At 35.3% G+C, this 23,269-nt stretch overlaps 1 protein-coding gene across 1 annotated transcript in view; it reads right to left on the reverse strand.

The window, feature by feature from the left end:
• The window catches only part of DCDC1 (doublecortin domain containing 1), a 370,803-nt gene that overhangs the window by 20,738 nt on the left and 326,796 nt on the right, over positions 1 to 23,269 (reverse strand). Inside the window, exons 28-36 of the mRNA XM_025044147.1 lie at positions 21,670 to 21,763; positions 19,227 to 19,397; positions 15,490 to 15,675; positions 12,768 to 12,971; positions 11,153 to 11,354; positions 7,762 to 7,914; positions 6,960 to 7,061; positions 1,817 to 1,953; positions 365 to 544 (exon numbers count right to left, since the gene is read on the reverse strand). Coding sequence (XP_024899915.1) covers positions 365 to 544; positions 1,817 to 1,953; positions 6,960 to 7,061; positions 7,762 to 7,914; positions 11,153 to 11,354; positions 12,768 to 12,971; positions 15,490 to 15,675; positions 19,227 to 19,397; positions 21,670 to 21,763 — 1,429 coding nt within the window. The remainder of the gene's footprint in view (positions 1 to 364; positions 545 to 1,816; positions 1,954 to 6,959; positions 7,062 to 7,761; positions 7,915 to 11,152; positions 11,355 to 12,767; positions 12,972 to 15,489; positions 15,676 to 19,226; positions 19,398 to 21,669; positions 21,764 to 23,269) is intronic.

A 23,269-nucleotide genomic window follows, 5' to 3' on the forward strand; every position in this document is an offset into this window, starting at 1 on the left:
CAGAGGAAAAATCATTCTTTCGTGAACTGGGTTTAACATGGAACAGGTAAACTATTTTAAATTATTTCTAAGTTTAGATTTTACTCTCTGGCTGCAGTGGATTTAATTGTCATTGTTCTCTGTTGGCCAACTGTCATATTCTAATTCACACATCTATCAGATAGCATCGGACGCCATATTTTCACACAAATAAGCAAGCTCATTTAATCATCATATCAATCCATAAGGAAAGTATTAGTCTCATTGTATAGTTGAGAAAATTAGGGTTAGAGAGGGAAAATAATTTGCCTGACCTAACAGTCTAGAAATGCCTGAACTGAGATTCGAACTCAGGCCTGTGAAACCCTCTCTTTTCACACTTTACCTCTGAAATCGTGTTGCCCCAAGTATACGTGCCATCTTCAGGTCTGCATCCATTTAGATAAATCCAGACTCGTTTTGTGTTGGGTTGTTTATACAGGCTGCTCTGTTTGAGTGCCACACGTTGAGTTGCAACTGGAGAATTTCTCTTGGATTGGAGCTCTTGGACTTTAGAAAGGCGTGCCTGTCAAGAAAAGAAAAGCCCAGAGAATGCCATGTTTAGAGAATTGTCTCTTTAGTGTGTGTGTGTGTGTGTGTGTGTGTGTGTGTGTGTGTGTGTGTAGAATGTGACAAAAACAGAAATCTTAGAATTGTAAAATAAATTGAAAAAATTTTAGGAAATATATTACCCTCTCCTGTCACTGACTCTTCTGTAAATTTCCCTTGCTTCAATGAATCACTAAAGGCAATAATAATCATCACAGTGATAATAATAAGACGCTTATTTTGGCCAAACTCTTAACCTTCATTTATAATTTGAAGTAATGAAGAGAGATGTGTTTTTGGACTTCTGCATGGTGTTTCTCCTACTGAGTAATTTCTCTGCATCTAACAAATGAGTTTTTGATTAGAATCACAACATCATTTCCTTTAACCAAGAAATGCTTAAGGGAGTGTGCAGGACTGTTGTTTAAGTCTTTACTCACTGTCTTTTAAAATACAGCAGCTACCCTTATACTTTGCCAGATCCCTGCCAGGCAGCTTTTCATCCTGCTTCAAGTATGTCCTAGTTCAATGCTTTGCATTCATTCCATGGTCAGTGATTTATCCTTCTTAACTTGGCAAGGAGTCATATTTCTAGCAATGTCAATTCCTTTTTTCTAGTAACCTTGATTTGGGCACACACCTAAGATTTAGATTGAACACATTTCACAATTTGAGAAACCCTATTAAATAAGAACATATCATTCTAATGAAAACTTCACAAAGCAAAAAGTTTTCCCAGGTCTCTATCCCCAATATTCTCTCAATAGCTGACCTTTCTCTTCTTGCCTTTTTTATGTCTGGCAATCCTGAACCATTAAGCAATTGGATTGAAACAGCTTTTCGAATTCCTTACTTTTGAATGTCTCCATTGCAATTAGTATTTTGCTCCTTGCTCTTTTTACATATTGAGACATACCCTTAGGAGTGATGAGCAGTGAAGCCATAAGGCTCAACTCGACTACACTTATTATAATTACCTTTGTACATATCCACTGGGCCTTTTTCTCTTCTTTGCTAAGGTCATAATTTCTGGTCTCCATTCAAACAAAACAGACTTTCATATGAGCTGGCCGTCTTTTAGATAGCTACTCTCCAAATGCCAACTCAATGCTTGGCATATGCTTATGTGGTCATAATCGACCAGATGCTGAGAACATATTAATAGCGCAATTTTAAAATTCAGCACTGTACTTTTAAAAGCATTTAATAGAGGCAGAGTCTTTAATGTCTGGGGCCCTAAAGTACATACCTCTGTATGTCTTATAAGTTCCATGAGCTTAATTTCCTCTTGAGTCTGCTCATTCCAGCCTCCTTCCACCACCACCGGCTGCACAGGGCTTTTGTTGGGAACCATGGTGGCTGGCTGACATGCTGCTACTCGCCGCCCTGGGGAAAGAAGTCTCTGGAAATGTTGTTTCTGATGATGGGCTTTCAGATTTCTAATAAATTGGTTTGGTTTTCTATGCATAAATCATTCCACTTGGGAGCATAGGCTAAAATACTAAATATATCATAAAAGCAAAGATGCCTAGGGTAATAATATCTAACAATGCCTCTTCATATGGGAGCTTGAAGTTTTAAATAGCCAGGATACACATACTCACTGTACAGACAGAAAAGAAAGATAGCATGCTGACTTCCACACTGGCCCCAGCCTCTCATCCATGATATGGTTCAGAGGTAATTTAGTCAAATAGAATCCATGACCTATATAGCCCATCATCTCTTCCAGTCATGGAACATATGTTTTGTTCTCCTCACTAATAATAAGCCTTTCCCCCACAATTAGCTTAGGAGCCTGGGGATTAAGTGTTTCTAAAATAATATTAACCCAAGAGACAAGAGGCCTTTTTATTCTATCTAATAATACCCCACGAGCACGATTAGTTTCTGACACCTCTGCCGTGCCCTTTAGGCTGTTAAGAAGCTGTGGTAAGAGAAAATATTTATTGGAATACTGAATTCCAAAGACTTACAGGCATAATTTAGTAAGTGTAGTGATTTGAATTTATGCATTTTTTTTCAACTAGACCACTTAAAGTCATTATTAAAGAGGCTTACAAGTCATACTTAAACAAATTTTGTGTGTGTGTGCTGAAAATATACTCGGAGTCTCATACTGATCTCTAAACTTCTTAAATAAAAATAATGCTTTCTTTCTCTTGTATGTTCCTTCCAGAAACCTATGTTGAGTACTAGCTATGTGTCAGGCATTGTGCTAGATGATGCAAAGAAAAATATGTTTGAGACCAAGTCCTTGCCTCAAAGGTTTACACTTTGGTGAGGAAGCCAGATGTCAGGGAAATGATTACAAGCATAATTGATCGTAACTGTGTTGCACCAGGGAAGTATTGGGTTTATAAAAGCATGTAACAAGAGTCATGGCCTAGTCTGAGGTGTCACAGAAGGCTTCTTTGAGAAAGTAAATGCACTGAGTCCTTATTTTGTTGCCAAGGGGGTCTTAATGCACAGATTTTCAGACTATGACTACAAAAAAAACTCTTTGAGGATAACTTAGTATTGGCAGAGGATAAAGCATTGGTGCTCTTGTAGCAAGTTTGTAGAAATAGATCCAGTAATAAGAAGAAGTAGCAGCAATGATTTTTCAGGGAAACTAAAACTCTATGTACCTAATAAGCATTAATATGTAATTTATAAATGTGGAGAAAACATAATTGATTCAGTAGCCAATGAGTAACAGTGGCAATACCATTAAGTAACATGCTTTGAAGAAGACCACAGTGGTACCAGAAAAATGCATAACAGAAATTTACGCTAAACAGTTTTAGCCAACTCTATTCATAAAGTATAGATGACATTAATTTATGACACATCAATTCTTATGGATAATATTTCAATACATATTTTACTTATAATGCATTCTGAACACTAAAATTTTGCTCAGTTAATGAGAGTTCAGCAATAGTTTACCATTTATACTGTTGAGAACCAGGATTTGAATACAGGAAAAAGCAAAAACCATTATGCATTATTTGTTTTTTTGTCAACTTGTTTCTAATGGTCTTAAGAAAATGAATATACTTGCACTATAATTTTCATAAAGAGACATAATGTCATCACAAAAGGTTTTGGTCTGAAGAAGGGTTTTCATAACAAACTATTATTTATGCAGGTAAGAATAACAAATTGAAGCAAAACTGTATTGAATAAATTATTTATTTTCTTATCACATTTTCTATATATTCTATTTTATTTCATATGAGATCAGGGGAAAGTAATGATAATAGCTAACAATTAATGGGAAAGGCTTTGCTGTTCTTTCAGACTATAAATCTCAGACTACAAATTTCAGACTATAAAACCTAAATGCTCTCTGCATATCTCTCCCTTATTGGGAGGCCCACCTGGTTCAGCATCTGTACCTGGGAGGGTGAGTCCACCTTATTTGGGGTTCCATTTAGCAGATTCATTTGGCTCTCACACTAAGTAAAATGCTCTAGCATTGCTTTTATATATAACAAAAGTAATTTTTTTGGCCTGATCTGCAATTACTTTAAAACTAAGTTTTATCAGTTTTTAAGACCCTAAGTGGGAAAATGGACTGCCTTCCCAGAACCCCTATTATAATATTTATTGAGTATTTATTATGTGCAAATAAACATAGTGTAAATATTTAGTGTTTGTTACTTAATAATATAAGCCCTACAAAGTTATTATGAGTATTATGATTAATATTAGCAATGACCACACTTACAAATGAGATGTAAAATTAGCTTAGCTCAGTACTTTGTGTATATTATATGCTCAGTAAATATTTGTTGCTATTACCAATGGCTATAATAATAGGAAATAAATGATTCAGCCACTATTCTTACCTCCCATACCTCTTCTTTCATCCAAACCTCAAGAAACTCACAATCCAACGTGGACTACGGTTAACTGAACTTAGACTTGCTCTTATTTATCTTCATAATCCCCAAAACTAGAAAAGTCCTTCCTCAGAGTAAGTATTTTATAAGTATGTATTGAATTTACATTTAATAGCAGAAAACATAACAGTTTGTCAGTAGAGATAAAAATTTATCTTAGCACTAAATTCTAAGAGAAACTGCATCTATGGATTTCTCCATAATGGACATCATCTGACCAAATAGACTGTTTTCAACAGTGATATCATAGATAATGCCAACTGAACTTTAAATGCCTTTTAAATACTTAATTATAATGAAAGTTGAAGGCATTATATAAAATCAGAATTCAGTAAAGGCAGCTCTGCTAGGTGTTATTTTCAGGATGTTGCTTTTTCTTGGTTTAACTTGATACAGGAATACAGCTGAGAAAACTCACTGAAGTGAATGGTTGAAATTCCATGAATTCTTTAATTCAATCTTTCTAAAACTATTCAGAAAGCAAATAGAAAATGTATATAATTTATAACATAACATAACATAAGAGAGATAGTCATATGTTAGTCATATGTGACCAGGTAAATATACTAATGTAATGAAGACTATCAGAGGAGGAAACGCAGACTGTGATAAACCACATTATCCCTGACTTGGAATTTTAAGGAAAGTTTTTAGGAAGAAAGAACAAATAAACTAAAAAGTGTAGAATGAGTAGGAACAATTCAAGAGGACATGAGAGAAAAAGTTTGAGGCAGAGGGAACCGAATTGTGCAAAAAAAAGCTCAGAGTCAGTCTACGACCATGCTACCTAAACAAGCCCGATCCTGTCTGATCTCGAAAGCTTAGCAGGGTCAGGCCTGTCTAGTACTTGGATGGGAGACCTATGAAGACCAGTTGCTGTAGGCTTTAAAAATAAGGGATTGTAGCTGACAAGGTCCTTGTAATATGTGACGTCTACCAAGGATTGCCTCACTTAAAGAGTAAAAATAAAATTTAAAAAAAGCTCAGAGTCATAAAAGCACATGGTATATCTGGGAGACTGAAAAAAACAAACAAACAAAAAAACAACAACAAAAAATACAAAGTGGCGGAGTGGAGTTGGCAAGGAGAGAGAGAGAAGCTTATAGAGAACCAGACCATAAAGGGCCACATTAAGGAGTTTCAACTTCGTCCTAAAGACCATGGAGAACTTTGAAAAGCTTTATGCCTGGAGTACCATGGCACCTTTGCATTTCTGCAGGATCGCTCCAGCTCCAGAATGTCATCATTCTGCATAGAATGGAAGCTACTATCAAGACCGGAGGCTGCAAGACCAGTTAGAAAGCTGTTCCAGTAACTCAGGGAATCAGTGACAATAGCTTTAACTTGGAAAATGATAGTGGGAATTAAGACTCTTATAATTCATTTGAGATAAACTTAATATATTGAGTCAAAGCAATAAGACTTACTGATACTTGCTTAGGGAAAGTGAGAGAAAGGGAGATGCTTTGATGACTCCCAGGTTGCTGAGAGGGAACCCCTAGGTGGGTGGTGGCAGTGTCCACTGTTAGAAGGAAGGCACTGGTGTGGGGGTGACCTCATAACTTCAGTTTTAGACATGCCCATGGGACATTCAAGTGAAAATGTCGAGTTGTTAGAGTAGTAGAGGTTAGCAGTAGTAATAGATTCTTTTCACTTAGACCCAACGATTCTTTTGGGAAAAACTGGATAATAGTCATTTCAACCCAGAGTTTTGTTTAGTGCACTTAGGATTAGTTGTGTTTTTTATTGAAGTAACATTAATATGCATTTGACATCAGACAGTGCACATACTCAGGAGATGAAATCCTGCTATGGCAATTACAGAACCTGCAATGTATTCCTTTGCAGATTTAAGTCCATAATACACTGTTTCTCCCTAAAGAACTATTTGGTATCTCAAGTGCAGGGAATAGCATAAGGGTCAGGAACTTAAGATTCTGTGAAAAAGAAAATGGAAAATCAATTGTCAGTTGATCACTTTGTCTGTGAATAGCATATCTTAACGCTGCATTCTCAGATATTGACAGATATTGACAATGATCTTTGAAGAGTTTAGTACTACCTCTCTCGGATCATTTAAAAAATTTCTTCCATAGCAATACCCAAGGAATGACAGCAAGTTTTGTTTAAAGATTAATTCCAAAGCCCATAAAATGTCAGTTCAAGTATTGTTTCAAACCAATAGTGTGTTTATTTGACCAGAAAAATCCCCAATTTTTAAAATGCATTATAAATTATGTGATATTCTTTTTAATATAAAATTTACAAAGGCAAAAGAAGTACTGAAAAGATATATTATTAGGTTTTAGACTTGCTCAAGTGACTTTTGTAATGATATATATATGTTTGTGTACATATGTATATATACATGTTTGTGTGTGTGTGTGTGTACACATAGTACTCAGTTAAACATCTGGTATCTAATGGTAGGAAAAAACTAGTAGCAAATTGAGGTTACATTTAGAATTAAACATGGTCATACTTGATTTAATTCATACTGACCTTTTAACTGTCTCATTTTGTGTTTCATGGTATCTAAATCAGCCAAAATTTTATCCTTTTTTAGCCAGTTCTGTTTTTCTAATTTTTCCGCTTTCTGCAAAGCTAGAATAATAAAATACATATTTCATCATGCATTCTTTTATCAACAGTAATTTATCATGCAAGCCAATAATTTATAAAGAACTTTCTGCTCCAAGAAATAGATTTAATTAGAAACAAGTAATTAAAAGGTAAGGGTCATTAAAAGAAACCTCGTTTGAAAGATGACAGAGCTTAAGGCATTTCTTTATGGAATGCAGGGAGGAAGAAAGAAGAACAGTGCTGTTTTATTATATAGATTTACCATATGCAAGAGCCATATTTCATTTTCCACTTCTACAAACTATTTGGAGGTGATGAAAGCATAGCTTGGAACCACTCATTTTTTAAACATCCACCTACTGCCTAAAGGGTGCAATTCTTAAAAATGAAAATGTGCAGACAGGTCGTCTTCAGTGCGAATTAAACTCATTTGTTATTTTCTAATGTATACCATTATTCTCAGTCTTTATAGACCAAGGATCTCTTTATCAACTAAATTAGACATTTTTCCATGCAACATACTCCATTCCAGTAAGAAAAAACAAGCCATTGTGCAAATATAGGAGTGGGGCTATCCTTATGCACATATAATTGATGGACCTCCTGTTCTTTGCATAAATGTGATGCTATTAAGTTGACATTATATACATTTAATTCATTTTCTTATATTTATCTCTCTTTTCATATGGTTGTTTGAAAGAGAGCAAAAACAAAGACTTACCATTTGGAGATAAAAATGGTTCACCACAAGATACCCAGATGGCAATAGGATTTCTGTGAATGAGGGTGAGCAAAGACTTATCGATACCATCCAAACTATCAGATGTCACGGACTTTGGAAATGATCCGCTTTTCACTTTCAATCCTGGGATTTCTGGGAAACAAATGACATATTTACCATCATTCAATGAATAATGAATAAATTTGCTTACTGAATTCATTTGTTATTTAAAATATTTCGTTTTTCATTAATGACTTGATTTTAACAGGAAATACCAAAACTGATGCCAATACATTGATTTGATCATAACTTCATAGCAAACAAAAAATTTACACAAATCCGATTGTGTGTGTATATGTGTATATACACTTTAATTCTTTTCTTATACTTTACCTAGTTCTGAAAGAAATTTGAGGTGGCTTACCAAAATATCTACTCTGAAAAGGGATAAAAGAGATTAAAAACCAAGGAAAGTAGAAAAGGAGTATAGGAATGGACTGAAGTCAGAGATAAGGTGCTTCAGAGTCTTCATCTTTTAAATAAATAATAGTATCTATTTTGTTCTCCTATTGAGAAGATTAAAAGATAAAAAGTGCTTAGAATAAATAATGTTTGGTCTATTTAATTGGGCAGGCATCCAACGAAATGCTATATAAAACTTTTATTATGAAATGGAAATGAATACCACATTGTCTTTATTTGCTAGAGATAAAGTACAATTTGGGCTCTGAGCATTCTAATGGCCAAAGCAAAGAGGAAACCATAATTTCAAGTCTCACGTGGCCAATGTAGAGAGAGAAATTCCTCAGAAGATACACCTCTCCTGGTCTTGAAATCTGAGAGAAACTTATTTCAGGGTCTTTAAAAAGGAAACATTTGTGGTACAGCAAACCATAGTCTATAATAGAAATTAACATAGATTGAGAACTTATTATATGCGACACATTTTATTAAGAAGTCTACAATGCATGATCTCATGTAATGCTCAAGATGATACTCTGAGGTAGGTCCATGTCTATTTCACAGAAAAGGTTTCTGAGATTTAGTCACACAACTAAGTGGGAGGAGAAACATGATTAGAATCCAAGTCATCTGCCTCCAGAGCCTACGTCCTGAACCAATATCTTAATAGTAAGCACTATGCTAAGTTTCTGACAGACATCTACTTCTTTAATTTTCCTCAATGCAAACTGTTGGTATAATGCCAAATCACAATTCAGTAAAAAGGGGTAGCCCACTAATGGACCTGCCTGATTTCAAGGATAATCTTTAGAATACAGAGGGGAAGGATGGCCACATCCTTTTGGTAGTCCTGAATAAATAACCAGGTTTTAAATAAGAATGTGAAAGAAGATTGTTTAAAATTGTAATCTTCCAGAACATGGAAATCAAATATTCTATATGCCAAATAAAGGCAAAACTGTATACTTAGTATTGGCTAGGCATTAAATGTTTACATAATTATTTTTTTAAACTCATTAGAAAACAAAACAATATCACTGGGAAATAATAGAAAATATGTACTATATTGGTCCTTGCCCTTGGTCCTTGGCACAGAGTTCCTAAAATTCTTCTAATTTCCTAAGTGATAAGAGCTCTAGGAGCATCTTTTGTTTTAATACTTGATGTTTGACCCTGGTTCCTGACACAGAGCTCCTAAATCTTTTGGAATGTCCTGGACGATAGCAGTGTCTTTTGTTCTGAGATGACTGCTGATGGGCTCCTGGATGGGGCTGGTCACCAGAAAGACCAACCCATGATTAGAAGCTCATAATTTTCAACCCAATTCCCCACCCCATTCTCTGGAGAGGGGAGGGAGGCTGGAAATTGTGTTTATGGTCAGTCATGCTTAAGTGATGAAGGTTGCATAAAAATCTCCAAAGTAATGGATTCGGAGAGCTTCTAGGCTGGTGAACATGTTGAGGTTCTGGGAAAGCGGTGGGCTTGGAGAGAGCATGGAAGCTCTGTACCCCTTCCCACATACCTTGACTTATACATCTCTTCCATATGAATCTCCATCTGTACTCTTTATCATATCCTTTTATCATAAACTAGTAACCAGTAAGAAAACTGTTTTCCTGAGTTCTGTGAGTTGCTCGAGGAAATTAATCAAACCCAGGAATGAAGTTGTAGGAATTTCCAGTTTATAGCCCATTGATCGGAAGCACAGGTTATGATGTGTACTTGTGATTGGCATCTGAAGTAAGGGGTAGGAGAAAGCAGTCTTGTGGACTGAGACCTTAACCTATGGGATCTGATGCTATCCCTAGGTAGAGAGTATCAGAATTTAGTTAAATTGTAGGACACCCAGCTGGTAGAATTGCTTGGTGTGGGCAAAAAAAATCCCACACATCGGGTGTCAGAAGTGTTGTAAGTGTGATAGTAATGTGCAAATAAAGGAGAGACATACAGGAAGAAGAGTGTGTTTTCTCTACTCATCCTACACTCAGTAATGACAGTTAATATTCATTGAATGTTTGGCATACATCATTCAGGCACTCTTTGAAATTATATACATAATTATATACTTATATACATATATTCATATTTATATATACTTTTATGAATACATAGTCATATTTATGAGGACCAAATGAGTATATATTCACGTGAAGATTCATTTGATCTTCATAAAAATTCCACGAAATAAATGACTATTAATATATTAATTTCTCAAATGAGGAGATTTAGGTACAGAGAGGTTAAGCAATTTGCCCAAGATCATTCAGCTAGCAAGTGACAGCGAGAATTTGAACCCTGGTATTTTGGCTCCAAAACCCAACTTCTTCAACTCTGAATGATGCCTACCAATACAAGAGTGGAAACCTGAGATGACTCTACTGAATCACTGCTAGCAAGAGTCTTTATCATTTAGTAAACTGTTGTTGGGGGCACAGACCTGACCTCAAATTGTACATAGTCTAATGACACATACAAAAATGTAATTGAGGTGCATTTGCTGGAGCTTCTGGGAATTTATAGGAGCAGTGGAGATGGGCAGGGTCAAGCAAGGGGAATGGGAGAGCAGGAGGTATTATAGAGAGGAAACCTTCTTTTCTAACAGGAAGAAGAGATTTGCATTGATCTAGCCCCTCTTTCTTAAATGGTCTTCAGTTGGTTTGAGTTCTGAACTTAAGAACAAAAGCAGCTAAGCTACCAAATATATTTTATAAATCACAGCCTATTTATTTATTCTTTTGGCAGTGAAACCAATTTTACATTATTTTTAATTTTTCCTATTATGTAAGGTAAAAACTATGAGAATCTCTTGAGAGTAGCTTCTCGTGATTTTGTAATTCTAGAAAGCGTGACTCCATAAAAGAATTACATTTAACATTTTTTATGACCAAACATAAGTAGAATCAGCTAAATCCTGTAGAGTGTAACCAACCTTCTATCCTTTTAACAGTCGTGTCTTTTGTTCCAACAGAGAATTCCTCTTTCTTTCGTTCCTCATAATCTTTCTGAATAAAAGATTCACGTAGAGCCCATAAAACCAAGTCACGCAAGGAAACAATTGTGGTTCCATCTTTAGTATATACTTTGGAGGCTGCTCTGGCAAGACCAAGTTGTTCCGTACATTCTGTGAGAAGCTAGATAACACAGACTGTAAGGAACTGAAAGTAAATAGTGATAGAACTGGGAATAATCATGCAGGGCTTGCTCTTTTAGAAATCTGAGAAAATCCTCTAATTTGAGAAAATAGAAAGCTGAATAACTACCAACTTGATCTTTGATTAGAGATAATTTTTGATATTAGTTTGTCTGACCTAATCTCACAACATGAGTCCAATCTGACTGTGAAAAGTCTTAGCCTCAAACGTTTAAAACAGCAGCTGATGTATGTTAATACATTTTTATCATCAGAGTATTTCCTAAGAAATGTTCAACCTAGAAATCCACTTTCAGTTTTTCTCTTTATTGTGTCTCACAGATATTGCTTTCTTTTTTTTTTTCTTTTTTTTTTACAAATTGAAAGCAATACCCTCCACCAGCAAAAAGATTGCAACTTACTTTATTGAAATATTTGCTTTATTGTGGTGGTCTGGAACCAAACCTACAGTATCTCCGAGGTGTGCCTGTACTTCATATTGATAAACTGCTTTAAAATAAATGAGTAATTGACTTTAAAACCAAGGAATAACCATATTATTACTTCCATTTTCCAGATAGAAAAACAAGCTGAAATAATAATTTTTCCCAAGACCACAAAAGCCAGCCGTGGATCCCAGGATGAATCTCAGTGTTGCTAACTATTGTACTTTCTTTTTAATCCATTGAACAACAATATGTTAACAACAAAAAAAATCTATTTGTATTCAACGAAAGAAGTTAGTGAACAAGTATGTGTGGTGTGCGTTCTCAAGAAAGTCTGCAGGGTAACTCCATATCATATTTAACATTACTTGTAAATTATGTTGTTAAAAGTATTGGCCAGAATGTATAGACAAGATAATCCCCAAACAACAGAAAGACAAAGCTGGGTTTGGGCCTTTGGGGTTCTCTTCTGTTCCCATGACTATGGGGAACAGACTTTAAGAAACCATACATTCCCTCCTAGCACAACCATGACGTTTCCAGTTTAAAAATAATAAAACATCCTATCATCAAATAAGTGCTCATATTCTCCAGTTATAAATGAGTTAGCATCTCCTAAAACATTCGGATAATGTATCACTTGAAGCTGGAATGGAAGGAAGGCAAAAAGGCATTCTGTCTATCACAAGAATGAAGAAACTCTGGTAGCTTTGTTTCCCCACTGCTTTTATATATCTTTGCTCTGGAGCCAATCTAAAATTATATTCTAGTTACTCATTTTCCTAAGACCATATTTAAAGAAATATAATAAAAAAGAATATTTTTAAGAAAACAGAGATTTTGATCTTATCAGCTTAAATTGGTGAAACTGGCCAGGGACATTTATCACTCAATCCCACTGTTTTTTTCTTGTCACCATTATCATTATCTCTGAGAATGCAAGAAGCATTTAAGTGATAGCCACTTACCATGGGGAATGTTTCAGCCACAATTAACTTCCCATTTCGATATCCATCTCCATTTTTGTGTGCAATTATTTTTACTGCCTTCTGGTGTGTAGCTGCCATACCACTATGAGATACAACTCGCATGCAGGTCTTCATCCGTAAAGATAATAGACGTTTTTCATAATAACTTAGGGTTTTCTCAGCCTCAGAAGAAGATAAATCAGCCTGATTTAAAAAAAAAAAAAATCACAGGTCTACTCAAGCTTTTTTTTCAGTTTTGTTATTTTGGTATATTTCGGTCTCTTCATGCAATGAATATATGCATGTATGTGTGTGCGACATCTAAATTTTGAAATGCTCACTTCACATGCTATAGGTATTGAATGTTGTCGTGGGGGGACACTGGGTCAGAATTCAGTTCTCTTCTCAGACTGTCACTGAGATTCCAGGAGACTTTTGGTCTCTGGTAATGTTTCTGGACTTCTCCTGTTTTGTGTGTTGCCTTCTCCTTTAAAAGAAGATGGGGAAGGATGCCAGGACCAGAGAGAGCCTGGGGTTGAAGTAATGAGACACTAGCACAACAGATTTTCTCTCTTTTGTAATTTTTATTTTTCAGTTAGAGTTGACATTTGATATTATTTTATATTAGTTTCAGATGTATAGAATAGTGGTTAGTATTTCAATAATTTACAAAGTAATCTCCCTGATTAGTCTAGTACCCACCTGGCACTATACGTAGTTATTACAATATTATTGGCTATATTCCCTACGCCGTACTTTATGCACCCATGACTATTTTGTAACTACTAATTTGTACTTCTTAATCTCTTCACCTTTTTCACCCAGCCCCCCTAACCCCCCTCCATTCTGGCAATCACCAGTTTGTTCTTTGGTGAATCTATTTTTGTTTTCTTGGTTCATTTATTTTGTTCTTTAGATTCCACATATAAGAGAAATCATATGGTATTTGTCATTCTCTATCTAACTTATTTCACTTAGAATAATACCCTCTAGGTCCATCCATCTTGTTGCAAATGGTAAGATTTCATTTTTCATGGTTGAGTAATATTCCATTGAATATATGTACCATAACTTCTTTATCCAATTGTCTATTGATGGGCACTTAGGTTGCTTGCATATCTTGGCTATTGTAAATAGCGCTGTAGTGAACAGAAGGGTGCATATATTTTTTTGAATTAGTGTTTTGATTTTCTTTGAATAAATACCCAGAAGTAAAATTGCTGGGTCATAAGGTAGTTTTATTTTTAATTTTTCGAGGAACCTCCAAACTGTTTTCTGTAGTGGCTGTACCAATTTGTAATCCCACCAACAGTGCAAAAGGGTTCCCTTTTCTCCACATTCCCCCCAATACTTGTTTTTTGATTTATTGATGATAACCATTCTGATAGGTGTGAGGTGATATCTCATTGTGGTTTTAATTTGCATTTCTCTGTAGATTAGTGACGCTGAACATCTTTTTATATGTCTATAGGCCATCTGAATATCCTCTTTGGAGAAATGCCTATACAGGTCCTCTGCCCATGTCTGTTTTTGTAGCACTACAGATATTCTCTTAATCTTTAATTTTAGGATGATGCCATCCTATGGTGGTAGATACTGATGAATGAGGAGGGGAATGAGTGTAACTTTAACCTCATGATAATGAGGGTAGTGAACACCACACTTCACCTATCCCTTTCCAGCCCTGCTCAGGATGCTGCCCTGCGGGCAAAGCTCTGAGCTGTTGTAACATTGGGAATTCTTTTTTAAAAATATATTTTTTGTTTTTCTATTAAAGTTGACACAGAATATTATATTAGTTTCAGGTGTACAACACAATGATTAGACATTTATATAATTTATGAAGTAGTTACCCCAATAAGTCTAGTACCCAACTGATCTTTCCAATAAACTCACCACTACCTCCTTAACAGTACCCCACTATCACTAAAGCAAAGACAGATGCCACAGACTTCTCCAGAAGACGGACTTCCTTCCTCCTTCAGTTATTGTTTCAGTTAATATTTATTGTAACTGTTACTGTCCTCAAACTCCCCACAATATATATCAGGTTTAGGGGAGAGAGAAGAGTGATCTGGGAATGGGGTGGGCAAGCCCTGACCAGCATACCAGGCCAGAAGGTTACCCATCTCCTAGGAATCACTCCTTTTTATACAGGTGTGTAAGTTCCCTTTAGCTCTTCTCGTATACAAACTTGAAGAGAAGGAGTTTTTAAATGGTGCCATTTTAAAATAAGATCACAGGAAAGTGACAGATTTTTTTCTCTATGAACTATAAATAATATTAGACATGGATGTGTGAATTCAGGCACTCAACCTGTAGAGTCATTGGCAACAACATGCAAATTCCCCTTGGAATATTTTGTACTAGTAAAAAGGAGTTTACCTGTGGATATAAGCAAAAAAAGCTACTCTGCTAAGTAAAGATTTACAGTTACTTTCTCCTCTAAAAGCAACACAGAGAGCAGCAGAAGGTGTCAGTTGATGATTAAAGCCACAGAAGTGTCCAATTAACTTCAAAGAGTATATTGAACCATTAATAGACAATGTATTTTAAATTACAATGGAGAAAAGGAAATCAATGCAGGTGGAACGGATAAGGTGTATCAGAGGAAGATTGATTGGATGAGTGGAGATGAACTTGAGTGCAAGGCAGATAACGAATGCATCAGTTTCCCAAGTGATGCCACTTATGTATTAGCAGAGCTCAGATCATTGCGCACCTTGGCCACATTGATGACCTTGAAAGGCCCTTGTGAGAAGGGTTTCTGGGTCTTGGAGCCAGAAGCACAGAGAAACGGCAGCCCTGGAAGTAACTGTTTTAGTCCCTTGCCTGCTCTCATGGATCGTCCACATGCCAAGCAGAGCATTGTTTTTTTCTTTCCAGCAGCTGAGAGATAATAGTACCCCTAGAAAGAAGGGCAAAGATGCTTTTATATAGGCACATCTTTATAATACAAATAAAATACTTTTATAATCCCCGAATGCTAAATTTGAAATCTCAATGTGAATGCATTATTTTGCTCCTTAATAATTATATTAAAAATATGTATATTTCCAAACTCTGTTGACTGAAAAGCCTAGAGACAATGACAATTCCACGTCAAAGTGTATAACTTTTGTCCAGAATCAGGGTTTCTTGGAGCAATGGCAAGATCCACATTTGGGGCAAGAAATGCACAATGTAAGCAAGGGATGTCATGTGGTGCCCAGAAAGAAAAGAAGTCATTCAAGAATAAAGGAATCATCAAAAAGACACAGGAGCCAATGTCAAGGGCCTCCACTGGCCCAAAGTGGGACAATTTGGAAGCACAAAAAGAATGATAACCAAAACACTTTGAATATATTTAAATATACAAAACCCATGAGTTCATAATGATGCTAAAAATATAAGTAAAAAACAACAAAACCCCCCAATAGACAGCAAATTCACAACTTATTAAAGTCCATTGGAAGCAAACTGGCACCGCTATATAACTCTGGACCTTGGCCATTAAAAAGTATCACAGATTATTTGCAAAGATGGCTACAATAAAACTATTCCATTCTTGTTTGCATGCCCTTTTGAAATATGACTTTGCTGCTCCTCCAATCAGAAAAAGTTCTTTCTCCTTTTCTCTTTTCCCTAAATCTGGGCAAGGCCATGTAACTTGTTCAGGCCAATGTAGCATTAACAAATGCAATGCAAACGGATGTGTAAGAAGTGTTTGCACATCAGAGCTTGTTTTCTTTTGGCTGTAGTTAGAATCCTGAGACCACAATCTGAACACACTTCAGCTAGCCTGGTCGAGAAGTCTTGAGGAGAACCAAAACCCCTGGCTAACAGCCTGGCAAGTACCAGACACGTGAAGGAGGCCGTCTTTGACCATCCAGTCCCCATAGAACCACCAGATGATGACAGCCACATTAGTGACCCTGGGCAAGACCAACAGAACTGCCCAGCTGAGCCTAGCTCGAAACTGCTGACCTGCAGAGCAAAACGTGGCTGTTGGTTTAAGCCACTAAGTTTTTAGGTGGTTTGTTATACAACAATAGATAAGTGAGATAGATAGAAGAAATTAAGCATTTATTCCAGCATCCCTTACAAAACATAGTTTTGGGTAGTCAAATACATAACTGAAGAGGTAAAATTTCTTACATTAAAAGTTCGGTTAACACATGTGGGGAAAAAGCTATCGAATTAGACAAAATTGACCCTTTTGAAATTCCTAATAAAATAATTGATTTAGGAAAAGATCATCAAATGGTGACACTAGAGGAAAAGTTCCAGGAAAAAAATTTAAATGTAGGATTAGGTTGTAATCACATGAACCCACTGGTAACTATTATCACTAAAAATGGAAAATCCAGGCATTGTCTGCCTACATAAGTAATAAATGAGAAATGCACAGTAAAATTGATAAAGATTCTTGTCAAAAAAAGTTGAACATAAATCTAATTATAATTCTAGTGCTAAATATCTTTTACAGGAATTAAATGAGCTAGAGAAATAAATTAAAGGATGCCGTAGGAAACAAAGAGATAAATTCAAATAAAGGCATTCCATAGGACAAAGGACCCAGATTCTGCAACCAAATGTTACATAGGGAACTTGTTTGAATCCTGACTCAAACCAACCAACCATAAGAAGAATTTTTTAGAAGAACCTGGGAAATATGATTAAGAAGGAGGTATCTGAAGAATTATTGTTAATTTTGTCAGGTGTAATAATGGCATAATGATTATGTAGGAAAATGTTTTTAGAGGTGCATGTAAGTTTGAGGTTATATGATATGTCTGGGGGTTTGTTAATGTTGCAAAACCTCAAAAATATTTGATTTTGATGATAGGTATACAAGAATTCATTGTACTAGTCTGTCTACTTTTGAATATGTATGAAAATTTCCATAATAAAAATTTAAAGTACTCTCATATAGACTCTAATTTGCTTTGTTCCTCACAAGGCTAAAAGCAGTCACAGTTAATATCTTCATTCTCAATTTACATATGAGAAAACAAACACTTGGAGAGGGAAGCTTTTATCCAAGGATACTGAAGTAGTAGATGGTAGAGCTGAAATATAAAACTGTGACTTCTGATTCCAAGCTCTTAGCTTTTTTGCCTTTGCCATTTAGCTTCAACTACTCTGTTCAAGCATATAGAGCTACCCCAGTTCAAAGCCAACATTTAGACGATACTTACAAAGATATAATTCTTAAATTCCACTATGGATTTCTCTATATGCACATCGAATTTCCATTTCTCTACAAATTACTGGAAGGCATAAAATTAAACATCCCCTCTCAAGAAGAATCATTTATATAGAAAAGTGTGGGCTTCATGAAAAATTGTGCGCCAATTCATTTATTAACTGCTATAGTTCTATGACATGAAACTTCTCACCAACTATTTTGTTATATGGAGATACAATTCATAAAGGAAGGAAAAATAAATGCTTGATTCTTTATTTCCCACTTTTCAAAGTAAAGAATTGGTTCTGTAGAATCATTTGTGACTAATTAGTTGTTGGTGTTGTTATTGTTTAATATCAGTATGAACATATGAATTTAAACATATCTGATGTATGTCAATTCATTGCACTCGTTAGTCGTATTGATGCTTAAATTGTTTCATATTTGGACAATGAGAGCCTTTTTGAGTTGACTTGATTCCTTTTAAGATAACTTTCCTAGTCTGACAGCATATGTGCTAACAGTTCACAGCAAATATGGTATGAGTTCACAGACAAAAGAGAAAAAGACACAGTTAAAACCAGAGAGATGCAAAATGATATGATACATTTGGACATCTCTTATTCAGTAGAGCTAGGGAATGATGGGTGAAAAAGCAGCAGATGTTTAGCGATATCGAAGGAACAGAATAAAGTGGGTCTTGGAGGGTCTCGTAGTATGCATTATGAGATTTCAATTTTCGGAGTCTCAGTGGTCATCAACAATAGCAAGTTAGCTTGACCCACTGAACCACAACATCTCAGGTATTTGTAAAGTATGGTGCAAATAATTCCTAGCTAATAAAAATTAAAAGACTAAACTTGAGAAATTATTTTCTTTACAAATTAGAGTATATTTATGCTTATCCGATACTTGGTATAATGTAATATAGTTAAATTCACACTTATTCGTATTTTAGTATGCTTTCTAGGGTGGAGTGACAGCTAGTGTGGCAGGCACACCTGTGGAGTGCAGCATGTGTGATTATCTTCCCTCATGTGTGTGCTGGTGAACCGATAATGAACCAAAGATGGTGCTGGGCATAGGGAGCCAGTGAAACAATATAAGCAGAGACTAGTATCAGTATTCCTTCATTCTTTCCTAACCAGAATCCCAGAGACTATGTGATTTCATTCATATATCAGTACTCAATTTGTGTGAACATTGGCTTTCTAAAAAAACAGTTTATTTATTGTTACTCTCACTTTTCACTATTTTTCTTTTATCCTTAGTAGGAAGGGAGCACTTACTGGTTGATCAATATTTCCATCTTTAACTACAGAGGATGTACAAATACCAGCATAATTTGCTGCTGTGATTTCCTTATCCAGTGCAGTGCTATGAAAGGCCATAAAAGCTTTCATATTTTCAATGTAATTCCACTTTTGATTGGAAGTCCCATTGTTATATGGTTTATATTTCTGAAAAAAAGAGACAAAATATGGAGTTAAATGGGAGAGTTTATGATTTAGTTATAGAAGTCATAGTTTTCATTGCATAAATTCAGAAAGTCCAATTACTCATAATTCTACTATACAGTATAACTACTATTGATATTTGATAATATACACACTATTTTTTATATTTATAAATATGCTTCTTTGATTTACAAAAATAGAATCACAAATTACATATAATTTGATAACTGCATTGATTTTTTTTTTACTTAATATTTCATAACTCTTTTTCGAACATTTTTAAGGATATATATTATTTGGCCTTAGGGATATTTTATTTTACCAGTCTCCAATAGTTAAACATTGAAATAGATTATTGAATTTTCCTTACTATAAGCAAAAGAGCAATAAACAATTATACAGATAAATCTTTGTATAAATCCATAACTTCTTTAGAACAAATGCCTCAAGTAGAATTGCTGATAAAAGAATAAGATCATTTTTAAATATTATGATATTCATATAAAGTTTTATCACATGCTTTCTGGAAAGGTTATTCTAGTTTACACTTCCACCAATAGTGTATGAAATGACCTGTTTTCCTCACACTTTTATCAAAACATCTTCAATTTAATAAAGAAAAATAGTGCCTTGCTGATATTTTAATTTACATTTCATTCGTTATCAAGGAGTCTTTTTTTTTAAAGTGAGTACACTCAGTTTTATAAGTCATAGAAACAGCATATTTATTCTAATTATAAGACTTGGTTCAAGCATACATAAAGAAATGAGTAGTTTCAATTTAAGAGAATTTAAACCAGTAGATTAGTTTCAACTAAACATATCATGACACCTCAAGGAACTTAATAATGAATAGCACTTACTTTACCAAGGAGAGATTGATAGTAAAGAGGAAAATAAATGAGTCTTAAGAACTGATTTAATAGGTCAGACAATCGAGCATCCCTGAGAGGTATGAAAACAAAGACTATATTTCAAGGAACAGGGAGGGGGCCCAGTAACATTAACCTAACATGCCTCATTTTTATTAATTTACATGAACTTTAATATTTTCTCACAAACTGATTGCTTCAAGAAATAAAAATGAAACACCAAGAAAAAAAAAAATCTTGAAGGGTAATACAAATTACCTAGAGATCAAACTCATTTCTTATAAAATGGGAACCTTAAGGGAAAACATCCATATCTATAATTTTATGAAACTGATTACGGTACTAAATTTGCATCTGCATGAAGTTTTATTTCACTGCCAAAGAGGCAGCTGACAGGGAGGAATGTAATGTTATATATACTGTGTCTCCTAGAATAAATTTTTAGTCCATATTTGTCATCAGGATAGAAGACTTAATTAAGCTTTGATATTTGTCCAGATTGTTATGTCCCAATTTGGGATTCAGGACCTGCAAAACAAGTTGCCTACTTGCTATTAAAAACGTGGAATAAAACAAATGTTATTTAGAGACAATATATTCTGTTCAACAAAAAGACAGCAAATACTGTGAAGGATACAGAAAGTAAATGCAGAGTAGGAACACTCCTAAACTGTCTCTCCTACTAACAAGGAAAAGCACATGAAAACATATTCATCTAGGAGTGTCTTTGGTTATAGGTAAATGAGGATGATGGACAAACGTGGAAAAAGGATACCCTAGGTCTTTGTCTAAAACCCAAATGAAGTCAGATTTCACTCGAGTCTCCAAAAATGGTTCGGCTGCTATCAGCATTTACAAAAGTATGTTAAAGGTGCATTTCAAATGAGTCTTGTAGAACTAACTTTAATGAGCTCACATCCTTCAGGAAAACCCTCCTGACCATATTCTTTCCCTCCAATTGCCAAGCAAGAGTTCATTTGCATATGTTTCCAATCATTGAATTTAAAACACATGCACCTAACAGCCATTCCCCCGACTGCACCCACCACTGAGAGGGTAAGCTATGTGAATGTTATTGGGACAATTGTTCATACTTGCCATTGGATTTGATTTAAATAACTAGCATAGCTCCTGACATGCAGCAAGCCCACAATCACCATCTGTTGGATTAAACTAAATTAAGAGCTACATGAACATGCTCAATTTGAAATCTAAGCAGACTATTGTAAATATTTTAGCAATGGCATTCAAGACAGAATTCTTTGACATCCATTTTTCTTTCTCCACACAAGGAGACATGGAGCTATACTTAAATTTGGGTAAATAAAGGGCCATGTTTACTCTTTAGTTGTGTGTGTATGTGTGTGTGTGTGTGTGTGTGTGTGTGTGTGTGTGTATCTTACCTGAACAATAACTGGATAGCCACAGACTTCATTTCTAGCCTTGGTCATAGACACTGCCAGCACAAGGTCTGGGTTCCTCACCAGGTGAAAGGTCCTTGGGAAACAGGATTAGGCATATTACAAAGCAGTGTGACTAGCTTAGAGCTCCCTCTGTACCACTTAGCAGTGTGCTGCCCCTTAGCTCCACCCATGCTCTGTGACAATGGATGTGAATCCTCTAAGTATTTCTCGCTTTTCTACAGTAAGCACGAGTTAAGCTTTCTCTACAGAGAGCGCTGGAAGAACACTGCAGGAGGCTCTCCCTCTCTTTCTGGTTGTGGCATGGGGTCAGTGGTTGAGAGTGGGATATCAGTGATGCTCTCTCCTAACCCGGTGCCCAGAATGCATTGTCCCTCATCACCCTCACAGCCCTGCCTGACCTGGCTGATGATCATCTGTTTATGGCCCTCCAGACACAAACACCACACGCTCCAGGCTTCTGCCCCTATTCCCTTTGCAAGTCCATGTGCCCAGCAACCAGCTGCACCCCCACGTATGCTCCAGAGGGCTGCTTCCTGCTTGCCCAGCAACCATGAACCAGATCTAGCCAACCAAACCAGCAAATTTCTCTGCCATTCAGTGGGCCCCAACCACATCTTTTCTACTGAGTTCTGAACTCCAGCCCTGGGGAGGGGCTCAATCCCAAGTTTGTCCTTTCTTGAATACGCTCTCTCAGCCCTAGAGTACCACAAAGAATTCATTGGTTTTTTAAAATATATCTGATAATTATTTTTTATCATCATTTAATAATCCTTTACGTTAAATTTCCCCTAAGTCATGGTATGGTTTCTGTCTCCAGATTGTATCCAGACTGATATACTCTCTTTACTCACTTAGTTATTATGACAGGCAATGTGGCAGTGTGATTAAAAACAATAAACTTAATCTCAAAAATAAATAAATAAATAAATAAATAAATAAATAAATAAATAAATAAATAAATAAATAAATGATCAGTCAACCAGGAAATATCTATCAGTTCAGAGCATTTAAATGATATCTTATGTTTTACCAATTTATATATCACTTACCAAGTAATATTACCAAGTAATGAATTCATAAGTGAGAGAAGCTTCTAGGGTTAATTCAAAAGAACAAGATGAAACAAATTTTTTGAGGAATATATCATAGAAACTGAGGTTGTCTCATACTGTTCTATCTGTATCTAAAATTTTGAGAGCAGATTGAGCTGTAATGCATATTAGATTTAGAAGAAAAAGATCTGGGTTCTAGGCTCAATTTTTCAGTGACAAACTTAGTTTTTCTCATTTAAAATGGATGTGCTAATGACTATTTTATATAATCATCTCATAAGGCTAGTAAGATAATACTACATGAAGGTCAGAGAAATTTAAGAAGTATATACAAAACAATATAACTTTCTACTAAGAGGATAGTAAAAGGACACAGGCATTTGGAACTCTAGAAACATTTCCCTTTATAAATCTTGTTATATTTTCTTTAGAGGAATTTTGATTTTGACTGTCCAAAACCTGCATTTACTTGCTTTTTGGTATGTTATTACAGCTTTTTTTGTTCTAAAAATAAATACTAACAATGC

Source organism: Pteropus alecto, unplaced genomic scaffold (assembly GCF_000325575.1).
Source record: "Pteropus alecto unplaced genomic scaffold, ASM32557v1 scaffold71, whole genome shotgun sequence".
In the NCBI taxonomy this organism is placed as follows: Eukaryota; Metazoa; Chordata; class Mammalia; order Chiroptera; family Pteropodidae; genus Pteropus; species Pteropus alecto.